The 12,510-nt window shown below is 37.3% G+C and overlaps 1 protein-coding gene and 1 long non-coding RNA gene across 7 annotated transcripts in view; one reads left to right on the top strand and one right to left on the bottom strand.

Annotated features, from left to right (window-relative positions):
* The window catches only part of LOC131531755 (utrophin-like), a 248,003-nt gene that overhangs the window by 221,801 nt on the left and 13,692 nt on the right, over positions 1-12,510 (bottom strand). For 2 of the 6 annotated variants that reach the window (XM_058762788.1, XM_058762786.1), the window contains exon 1: positions 5,577-5,765. The exons of 1 other annotated variant lie outside the window; for it this stretch is intronic. In XM_058762788.1, coding sequence (XP_058618771.1) covers positions 5,577-5,658 — 82 coding nt within the window. In that variant the 5' untranslated portion in view covers positions 5,659-5,765. Of the gene's footprint in view, positions 1-3,489; positions 3,606-5,576; positions 5,766-12,510 lie in introns of those variants that run through there. 3 more of the 6 variants (XM_058762782.1, XM_058762785.1, XM_058762787.1) reach the window with 2 other exon arrangements.
* Positions 7,080-10,527, top strand: LOC131531760 (uncharacterized). The gene is made up of 3 exons (XR_009268778.1): positions 7,080-7,594; positions 7,884-8,007; positions 9,570-10,527. It is a non-coding gene; the product is annotated as an uncharacterized LOC131531760 (long non-coding RNA).

The following is a 12,510-nucleotide window of genomic DNA, read 5'->3' as shown; positions in this document are numbered from 1 at the left end:
AATACTGCTTTGTCCACGGAGTTTACGGGAAACAGCTGTATTCAGCTTTTCCATATAAAGCGCCACCTGCTGTCTTAGAGTGGATTTACAGAGACTTATATTTACATTCAGCCTGTGTGCAGTTTCTGTCTGGCCAAAAACGGACCGAATTTGCATGCCTTACTGTAAATTTTGACCAGTTGAGGAAAAACAAGCTTATGTGGATTCTACACATTTAAACAATTCAGATATGTAGAATTATTTATGGAGCAGATCAAATACATAACCATTTATTAATCAATTATCATTTTGACTTAACCCTGAAATGTGAGGGTTACTTTTATATGAAACTTTTTCAAAGCTTTATTTGAACATTTACATTAGATATTTGAACATGCTATTAAACTGTTTTCAGTCAAGATGTCATTTAAAATCCGAACATCATTGGTAATGTTATTGTTTTAGTGATTATGCAAACAAAAAGTCATTTTAGTTGTTTGTTGATTTTTAAATATAAAACTTGGTGAAGGGATTTGTGTGTCTGTACTTTTTGAACATCTCCAGCGTATTTTAATAATACCGTGATAATACTGATCACCGTGATCATTTTGGTCACTATAATCATGATAAGAAATTTTCATTTTAGCTTTTTAGCAGCAAACACTCAAGACGGGTTTGGTGAACACAGGGATAAAAAGTACCCCATGTGTACAATGAAATATACTGCTGTATTTTTGATGTTGTGGGCCTATATTTCTGCTGGAGGTCCTGGACATCTTGTTTAGACGCATGGCATCATGGATTCTATCAAATAGCAACAGATAAAAAATCAATAAGTGACTGACTCTGTTAGAAATCTTATAATGGGCCATGTTTGGATCTTCCAACCGTACAATAATCCAAACACAAACCTCAAAAACAACACAAAAATGGGTCACTGAACACAAAACCAAGCTTCTGCTGGTGATTCCAGTCCTCTGACCTGAACCCTGTAGAAGATGAGTGAACTGAAGAGAAGAAGCACCAACATGGAGCTGTGAATCTAAAGGGTCTGGAGTGATTCTGGATGAAGGAATGGTCTCTGATCTCTTGTCAGGTGTTTTCTAACCTCATCAGGCGTTATAGGAGAAAACTCCTATATTATTTTGGCAAATGGAGGTTTCAAAAAGTATTGAATAAAAGGGTGCCGTTAATTGTGTCCAATGTGTATTAGAGAAAAACATTTATTTCATAATGAGATTTCGCCCCATTTTAAATTCTTATTATCCAATGAAAGGTTATATAGTTCAAGTCATGTAGTGTCTCAGCAAGGTTTAATAATGTTATATGTTATAATTTTTTAATAATAGATCAAAAGGATTAACAATGCAGATTTATTTCCACAGCCTTTTTTGATCATATTTACCAAGGGTACCAACAATTCTGACCACGTGTGTATATTGAAAAGAAAAAAAAAAAACTTGAAAAAGTAATGATTACGTAACTCGTGTTACTTGTAACGTGTGATCACCAACACAGCCCCTAACATTATACTTTTTGATTGTGGCCTGAACATGTTTTCCCGAGATTCACCTGCAGACCCTGCCAATCTGACTGAACAATGGTCAGAAAACAGCAGTGATGAACACACATATCCTGCTCTATAAGTCTTATCACACTCACAAGCAAACACTTGCCTTTTATCTAAACCCTGACATTCCTCGAGTGACTCGCAGCCCCGTTCTTTACAAACACTGTGTGTGTGGGTGTGTGTGTGTTATGAGTGCCCATCAAGCTACACTGCTCCTAACTGACTGACTGAAGGCATTTCTGCTATGCTGCATGAGCACAACTGGATCACAACACACTCGGTGTCCATTAGCAATCCAGAGGAAGGCTGAGGCCAAAGTTCACAAAAGACCAGCACAAAACTGTCAGCATGAGACGAACTGTCTCTATGATTAGGAACAGGGCTCAGTTTACATGCAAAAAAAAAGGCGGCAAACAATTCCCATAGACTTTGAATGAAGGACGGACCCGAGCCATATATAGAGGCCAGATTTTATGCTTTATAAAACATTCCAGTTTACCTGTGTGCTCATTTACATCGCTAGATCACATCTGTGCAGGACCTGCTTATATGAGATATATTTTAACATTCCATAATGCATAAAATTCCCATAATTGAGGCAGTGGTTCCTCCTCCAGTGTGAACTCCTGCCCGAGCTTGTCTGCATGAAGGCAGATGGAGGAAAAGTTCAAGGAAAACACTCGTTTATAGACAGGAATTCAAAAACACAATCATATCAAAAAAAAAAAAAAAAAAAAAAAACACTTTCATGTACTTCTAAAAGTTTGAGTTTGATATGCCAAGTGGACATACATCCACTTCATATCCAGTCCACTGTGAACATTTACTGAAACGAAACTGCAAAAATGACTCCGAAATCATCATGATTATGACAATATAATTTTAAGATCATTAACATACGACCCGCCCACATTTACATGTCCAATCCTATTTAGAATTCAGCGACTAGACTCGCTCTGATTAGCAACACTATAGCTACAATATAATGAGATGTTAGCTAAATCACAACAGAGGTTATTTGCATATAAAATTCTTAAAAGGTACAATAGTCAAAAACTGTCCATAACATCCAGTGAAACGTCCATCTCCTGTTATCTCCCACAACTAAATCCAGCCACATATTTGTTTAGAGCTGTTTTGGCTTGTAAACAGTGCTTGATCTGTGCAGATTTCTCTCGAATCAGATAAAATAACTTTTCACTGTTTCAAGTTAAAAACGTCTCGATGGGATTTGTTTCTTACAAACATGCAGCGTTTGGCTTCACAAGACGTTAACTGATGGACTGGAGTGGTGTGGATTCTTGTGATGTTTTTATCAGCTGTTTGGGCTTTCATTCTGAAGGCACCCATTCACTGCAGAGCATCCATTGGTGAGCAAGTGATGCAAATGACACATTTCTCCAAATCTGATAAAGAAACAAACTCATCTATATCTTGAATAGTCTGGGGGTGAGTGAATTTTCAGCAAATTTTCATTTTTGGGTGAACTATTCCTTTAAAACATTTATATAAATGGCATCTCTGATTTAAGCCAAAATGCAAAATGATGTTTGAGTTGTTAAGTTTCATTCTTTTCCATGAGATGTTTCAAATGGTCCATTTCGATGAATCAGTTCAACAATTTGCTTGCATCACTCAAAAATATTTACAGAAGTTTGTGTGACATCAAAAACGTTAATATTGTTGTATATTATTATACTATTGGAAAACGCACTTTAGTTTTTTTTTTTTTTTTAACTATACTATATTTGACTCGTAGTAAAATCTTACTGGCTAGAATGGCTCAAACGCTATGGTTCTGAAAACACAGAGTCATACAGTATATACAACAACCTCACAACACACTACGTACTAAATATCTGACTTGAACACTAGCACGCTCAATAATTCAATAACACACACAAGCACACCTGTACCTAGAGTAAAACACAACCGCCTACCTCGGAGTTTCACACTCTGTGTAGCCATGGAGTCATAAACCAACAGATGATGGAGAAAAGCAAAGAGAGAACCAAACAAATGATCCTGTCCAACTTCACATTCCTGTCTCCTCTACGCAGTTATAGTAAAGAGTGACAGAGAAACAGAGCGAGAGATCGAGCGGGAGGGAGGGAGGTGGGCACTGGGCATGTATGTTGTGCTCCACTGGTAGAAGACACACACGTCTCTGTGGAACGGCATCCCAGCATGCATAAGAGCGAGAGCATGACCGACTCTGTGGGTCACCCCGACAACCATATGGCAGGTCACCGTGACGACCAAAGAGAATGTGATGGAATGGAATGTTGGAACTATAAAATTTCTTTGAAGAATAAAGTTTGAAAATGTAACACTTTTTGATAAAAGTATTTTACTAAATACATTAAATAATATAATTATAAATGAACATTTTATATATAAAATTATTATTATTATTATTATTATTATTAACTTCATCTGCTGGGTTTTACTGCCTGCTGAAAACACTCACTAAATATTACAATAAAAAAAAAAAATGCTGTAATTATATTATTACCTAATAAAATATAATGTAATAACATTGTATAATATTAATATATAAATTTATAATTTATTGCCGTTTATGCCATGGTCTGTCTGAATACTCGATTCTGATTGGCTGGCAGGTGTTGATTAAATTCGTTGAACTGCACAGGTAGTTCCAGGTCAGTTTAATCATGTTCTATATTAATGCGCTTCCTATAAACATTGGTAACCATAGTACAGTTGTCACATACAGTTACAGTTGAATAGTAATACAGATGAAAATAACCGTAATTTTTATCGTTCGGTCAAATATTGCAGCACAAATATATATATATATATATATATATAGTTAACATTACTTAATGCACTGCACTGATATTAACTAACAATGAACAACTGTATTTTTATTAACTAACGTTAACAGATTAATAAACTGTAATGAATGTTAATTGTTCGTGTTAGTTAACAATGTTAACAAATGACACCTTATTTTAAAGTGTAACCGATTTGTTTTTGTTTTTTTGTGAACTGATGTTCAGCTGTTCTTTTTAATAGTCAACTTATTTTCGGGTCATAAAAGCTCTGTAAACTGTCACAGACGAGAGGATATATCTTTCATTTCAAGTTGAATGCTCACTAAAAACTGACAGTCATCACTTTTTCAGGACATTTCAAGTTTTATTTTGACATGACAAAGCAGTAGCATCTTAGTGGGTGAGTTGTTTACTTACTTTAATTAGACAATAACACCATTTTCTTCATTCAGGCCGAGGGCTCGCACGAAAACAAGAGGCGGGATTTATTGCACAAACGAATCACATGCAATCATAACCGATCATATCCAATTATAGCGCGATGGAGGCATTGCCTCCTCTCACGTGACTTTCCCCCATTCATTCTCAATTACCCCCCACTAAACCCACGGCACGCTAAGGGGTCGCTGTAGAAAGTCAATGGGCCGAGGGGCGGCAAGCCTCCACTGCAACGTTACCTGTGGGTGTCGCTGTTGGACAGTGTTACTTCATAAAAACAAATGACTTTTATACTTTTAATGTCATATTTAGTAATATTTGTGTTGTTTTATTTTTTGTAATATCTATTATTTTCTCATCCAATTTTTTTTGAGGAGACACTGCCCCCACATATATACTAATATTTATATTTCTTCATTTTTGTGTGCATGTGTATACACACATACAAAAATTAAGAAATATTGATATTACAGACTTCACCTCTTGGATTTGATTTTATATTATACATGGGATTTACATATGTACACTACCTCTGATTAAACATGAAGCAGTAACACGCACCTAAAATGCAATAACTACTGATATGCATCAATGATATACACACAATAATACTCACAAACATCCAACAAATCAAAATATCACACTTCTACAATCACAACACACAGCCTGATCAGAGTCTAGAGGATCTAAATGCACATGTACAAGCTTCAGAATAAGCTGCAGCCGAAACGAAACATCTGAAGAGAGAACAAGTGTTTTGTGAATCAGGAAGTAAAAGAGTGCGCTCTTACCTAACTCAGGAAAGGAAAACTTCTTCCTCTGTTTTCTAAAAAAGCTGCGCTTTCTCCACGGCAACCACTTACTCATGTTCATAACATTCACTCCATAGAGGAGGAGAATGAGAGGATAGGGAGATATACAGGGGAAAACAATGTACAGGAACTTCAGATGATGTCCGAGAAGAGTGATGCTGCTGCATGCAATGCATGCTGGGAGTAAACAGAGAAGCTGTGGTGGGTTTCTCAAAACCGGTGCTTGTCAATCAAACGTACTTCACATCCTGTCAGTCACACACCAGACATCTGAGAGAAACATGCAAGTACTAAAACACGAAAACATGATTAAAAAATTAAAAAAGAAGATCAACAACTTGTTTCCTTTTTTTAAACACACATTACTAAAAAAAAAAAAAAAAAAAAAAAAATCTTACTCTTAAACACACACTTGTTCCTAGAGATGAAATAATGAAGAGACTACAGCTGTGCCTCAAAACCTAGCGTGTCGCCCATCTAGACAACACTTTTTGGCAACGTGCCCGAACTTGTCACAGGACCTAGCGCTCTGCCAACAAAGACATTTTAGCAATAGCGCCCTGAATATATCACCTACAGACAGGACTTTTGTGCAACACAAAGGCAAACATGTCTCTCAACACAGATTCTGAAGATATAGACTCAAAATAATCAGAATAAGCATCTCAGCATTTAGCAAGCGTCACAAAAAATGTCAGCGGACAGTGGTTTTGGGTGGAACTCTCCAAAAAAAATTAAGAAACGGCCACCTTATACATCACAACCACAAAAAAACCTCTGAAAATCAGCATCAATGACACTTTTGGCCATCACAGACAACTACCACTCCAACCTTCCAACATTTTAGCATGCTGTCTACCTTATTCGGCAACACAAGGGCAAACAAGTATATTTAAACAATATTTTGAAGCTATAATACACTCAAAATGCATCTCCTTGCAAGCTAGCATTTTAACAAGTTGTCTAGCAAGAAATCATCATAGGCACAAAACTAGCAAGCTAGTAACCTCAAAAAACCTAGCAAGCTAGCATTTCAGCAAGATGTCTAACAAGACAGCATCACAGGCACAAAACTAGCAAGCTAGTAACCAAAAAAAAATAAAAAAATAAAGATATTTGCAGGCTAACATTTCAGTGAGTTGGCTAACTAGACATTAGGCACAAAACTAGCAAGCTAGCAAGTAACTTCAAGTATACCCATCTCATGGTTAAGTCATTATTGCTAATTTTCTATTACATGTTCAGCAGCACTGTTGAAACTTCAATGATTTTGTTGTTGTTGTTGTTTATATTAGGCTATTGGTTTAAAAAGTTACTTGATGACTAATCAGTCATCTGCCATACTTTCCAGTTGTAGTTATTGGTATCAGCAAAATCCAATATTATTAGACCTTATTAAAAAAAAAAAAGTGTCTCAAAACCTAGTGAGTTGCCAATCTAAACAGCATTTTTGTGCACCCCATGTACGAAATGCCTCACAAACCTTGCAAGCTGCCTACCTAGAAAGCATTTTGAGGCAGAGTATGTATTACGCACACCACAAAACCTAGTGACCTGCTCACAGACAGCACTGGTGAGCATCACAGGTGCAACATGAATTTAAAACATACAGAGACTGCCACCTAAACACAATTTTAAGTTTCCCAGGTGTAGGCTAAACCCAGCTCATATGTTTTCCACTGATTTCTTGAATCCCAGAGCACCATCTGTTGTGCGCTCCGCTCCTATCGGACACGAGTGACTCATTAGGGTTTGGGCTGGGCAGAGTAAATATCCCAAACACGGCGAGGGGTCTGAAAACACATGGCCTATGGATTCATTTGTTGACTCTGTTCTCCTCCGAGGTGTTGCGAAGGTCAGGACGCATTACGAACAACTGAACACACACACACACACACACAGAAAACAGGAACAGAAAGGACTGCAGAAGGTTAATTTCTCTTTCGTTTTCACTTTCCACTTGTGAATGAAGGACACTGGAATGGGTTCTCTATCACGTGAGTGACATCCTGTCTTGTGTATTTATATTTTAAGCAACAGGAATTGACAACACAATGCCAACGTATGTGCACAAATTTTCAAATATATATAATAAATACACTTTATATTTAAAATATTGTATTAAATACTATGAATAATACTTACATTAGTAATAAATTATATTATTAATATAATGTGCACTTTTTTGCACATATTGATCATTTCGCTTCATAAGACCTCAATATATCATCGAGAGCCTCGGATATTAATTTTGTGTTGCCTGTATATGCTTTTTTGACTCTCAAGGTGCCGGCAGCCATTGGCTAGCATTTCATGAATCACCAAGTACCACGCTTTCAACTAAAAAGCTTCTTTACTGTTCTACTGAAGAAAAAAAAAAAAAGTCACCAACATCTTGGATGGCCTGAGGGTGAGTAAATTAACTAATTATATACATTTTTGTGTGAACTATCCCTTTAAAAACAGTTGATACAGTGACAAGTTAGACTTTAACAGTGATCTATCATATGAAAGGCCTGCACTTTGTCACATTTTGGAGGGATAAAGAGGGCGTAGTCTGTGTGATCAGGGTAAAGTGACACCCCATGTTCCCAGCATGCACTGCACCACACCCTGTTCCATGATCAGTGCATCTGAAATTCACCACATCCCTCTTTCTTCACTCTGCTGTCTGACTCAGAGACCTTAACACAAAACAATGTAAAAATAACAGCCATTCAGTCCAAAAACCAAAGAAACTAAATACATTATGATGATTTGTGTCAACATGGAGCTAAAAACTGCAGGAAATTATCTAAAGCTAAACTACCAGAACACGTTCAGCTTTTTTGGTGTACCCAACTCAGATCCATATAAGGGTTAGTTCACCCAAAAATGAATATTCTGTCATCATTTCCTTTCATTCCAAACCCACAAGGCTTTCATTCATCTTTAATATTTGTAATGTTCTTTCATCACTGAAAGTTCACGCAACCAAAACTTTGACCCTATAAAAAGTTCATAAAGTCATTGCAAAAGTAATTGATATCAATGGAGCGGTTTATTCCAAGTCCACGGTCACTTAATATGGACTTAATTTAAGCTTTTATTCACATCTGTGACCCTGGACCACAAAACCAGTCTTAAGTCTCTGGGGTATATTTGTAGCAATAGCCAAAAATACATCGTATGGGTCAAAATTATTGATTTTTCTTTTATGCCAAAAATCATTAGGATATTAAGTAAAGATCATGTTCCATGAAGATATTTTGTAAATTTCCTACCGTCAATATCTCAAAACTTAATTTTTGATCAGTAATATGCATTGCTAAGAACTTAATTTGGACAACTTTAAAGCTGATTTTCTCAATATTTAGATTTTCAAATAGTTGTATCTCAACAAACCATACATCAATGGAAAGCTTATTTATTCAGCTTTCAGGTGATGTATAAATCTCAATTTAAAAAAATTGACCCTTATGACTGGTTTTGTGGTCCAGGGTCACATATAAGCATTGAGCAACACATAGAGCACATCAAATACGGTAATCAGAAGCTCAACTGTACCTGCTTTACACTCAAGAACAAAAAAATAAATGATGAGAGAATATAATCTTCATGTGTGTTCTAAAGGTGAAAAACAGTCTCACGAGTTTGGAACAATATGAGAGTGAGTAAATGATAACAGTGTTAATTACTGGGTGAACTCTAAACTACATATTTCACTCTATGGCCAGAAACATAGTGAAGAGCATTTCAAATGAGTCCCAAAAACACACACAGATCTTAGACCAAAGCTGGTGTGTTTTTATCTTAGCCCAGTTAAACACCAGCCTGGCCAGGCTGCGAGACCGTTTATACCAGCTAAGACCAAGACCCGTCTAATTTTCTGTCCTCTCTTTTAACACAGCTCTCATGTTGTATGAGAAACTCTGTCACTATAGCAACCAATGTATTTACACCGGATATTGACGACACTCTCTGAACAAACAGATCAGATTTCATCACTTACAAAACAACAGTGCAGACGGTCAGTCCCGAAGATCACAGAGGAAAATAATTAACAAAACCAAAGCCAACTCCACACACGAATGATGTGGACGTGCTGACAGACAGGAGGGGTTCACACACACACTCCTCTGTGTTTACATATTATCCAAAGCAGACTTTCAATCAAATCTGAACTGTTCTCTACCAAGGGCCTTCAGAACAAATGAATTATGCACGTGTGTGTGTGTGTGTGTGTGTGTGTGTGTGTGTCTTGTTTCCTTCACTGAACAGCAACAGGTTAGGCTATGTGAAATGATTCACTGTGCTTTTCCAGTGCCTATTCCACCAATGCACATAACTTATTTCACAAAATGTCATTGTCTCTAGATGTTCAGCTCACACACTCTCCTCAACGATTTTCCAGCACACACACACACACGTATAATAATCGCCATAATGATGGCTCTGAATATAGACTTTCCCTTTCTCAGCTCACCACACCCTCCTCAGACATTCACACACACACACACACACACACGCGGGTGTGACAGTCAGCACGAGGGAATGCAGGAGCGGTCTTCACTTCTCTCCATTTCTTCTGGCCTTTCTTTCATGCCTCTTTATTGTTTGAACTCCATTTAGCGGTGTTGTTTACTAAGTCAATCATCACTTACTTCTTAATAAATTAATTTGTTTTCTGCTCCAGATATCCACTTTTCAAAATAATGCATCAAAATAACTAAATTTCAACTACTATTTTCAATGTCAACTGGTCTCTCACATCCCTACTTTTGTTGACATCAGTGATGTAAATTTTAACCATTTGATGGAAAATAAGAACAATTCAGATAATAAAGTATCTGGAGTTATTTGACTGTTTGATTCATAGTTTAAAGGGTTAGTTGAAAATTGTGTCATTAATTACTCACCCTCACGCCGTTCCAAACCCGTAAGACCTTTATTCGTCTTGGGAGCACAAATGAATATATTTTTTTTGATGAAATCCGAGAGCTCTCTGACCCTCCATAGACAGCAACACAACTGAATTGTTCCCAGAAACAGTGGTTCGACCGTAATTTTACGAAGCTACGAGAATAATTTTAGTGCGCAAAGTAAACAAAAATAACGACTTTATTCAACAATTCTTCTCCTCCAAATCACATCTTCCACCATTAATGAGAGCACCGCGATATGCGCATGCTTTCCTCTGAACAGTGCAGAGGCACTCTTGTAAAGTTGTTATTTTTGTTTTCTTTGCGCACAAAAAGTATTCTCGTAGCTTCCTAAAATTACAGTTGAACCATTGATGCCACATGGACTGTTTTACCGATGTCCTTGCTACATTTCTGGAAACATTTCAGTTGCGTTGCTGTCTATGGAGGGTCAGAGAGCTCTCGGATTTCATCAAAATTATCTTAATTTGTGTTCTGAAGATGAACGGAGGTCTCACGGTTTGGAACGACATGAGGGTGAGTAATTAATGACTGAATTTTCATTTTTGGGTGAACTAACCCTTTAAGTATTTCAAATGAATCACATATGCACACAATGTTTTTGACTGTCTTCTTTCTTACTTTAGACTAGTCGTAGCGCACATCCCTAGCATAAACACACTCTCTCAGGCATCTATACACACTAAATTCCCACACTTGTGTTTTTTTTTTTTTTTAAATATTAATTTCAAATGAATTGACCGCTAACTGCTTTCCTCTCACAGTCAGATGAATAATACAATTCATTCTGAGAGTTCTGAGTGAGTCGACATTTTCCACACAGTGAAATTTAGTGTGGGCTTTGGGTCTCTCAACTAGACACACACACACACACACACACACACACACATAGAGGCCAGTCAAGATGGAGTTTAATGAGGCCCAAAACAATAGACAAGCTATTTGGTGCTTCCTGCTTCTATTACTACAGTTTCTCATTCAGTAATATCCTGAATACGTCCTGGTCACACACACACAAGCCGGACAATGACAGCAGCACAACACAGAGAGAGAGAGAGATGTGTGCGTAATGAGATCGCCTTGGGTGAGTTTCCTTTATTTGCTTACATGGTTTTCCACGGTTCAGGGTTTCAGGTGACACACAAACACATGGTGTCCATTTCACAAGAACAATCTCAGGTAATAAGGTCACTGAACTCTCGGCAGGGTGTCAAAAGCGCAGTCTCAGAACAGAGCTACCCTTCACTGGGTCAGTCTCGCCCTTTACCCAGCATGCTCTGCAAAAACCTTGAGTCAGAGGACACGCTGAGATATAAAGTCACATTGCGAACTCTGAACTTACTTTGCGAGATATGAAGTCACAATTATGAGACAAAAAAAAATGTCGTTATCTATTTTTTTTTTTACTCTGAGGCAGACACGGGTTTCTATAAAGTCCTGCTGCAATACACCACCAAAACATGCTCTCCTTCACTAGTCAAACAACGGGCACTAATTTCACTTCCACACTTTCACTTTTTACAGAGTACTGCAAAGAGTTGTCAGCTGACAGAACACAACAGTAATATGAAAGCACACACAGGTCAGAGACGTCATGCTTATAGAGCTCCCCTAGTTCATGACGCACACAATCACAAAACTACACCGCGTGCATAATTATCAGGAAAGCTGATATTCTGATCATTTTTTTTCCAAGCACATTTTACCAATTCCAAACCACATCGATCTTAATAACTACTATTAATTTTGTATTTAATCATTTATAGGGCTGCAACAACGAATCGATTAAATCGATAAAAATCGATTACTAAAAGCGTTGGCAACGAATTTCATAATCGATTCGTTGTGTCGCGCGACGCGGAGACGTTTGATTATTAAAAAAAAACTTTAGTTGAGCGCGGAGCGGAGTGAACACACTCGGTCTCTCTCGCGCACGGATGCTAGCAGAGTTTGGCGCCTCATAAATAAAAAAAAAAAAAAAAAAAAACGAG

The sequence above is a fragment of the Onychostoma macrolepis genome, chromosome 23 (assembly GCF_012432095.1).
Source record: "Onychostoma macrolepis isolate SWU-2019 chromosome 23, ASM1243209v1, whole genome shotgun sequence".
NCBI lineage: Eukaryota > Metazoa > Chordata > Actinopteri > Cypriniformes > Cyprinidae > Onychostoma > Onychostoma macrolepis.
This window is presented reverse-complemented; position numbering and strand designations above follow the sequence as displayed.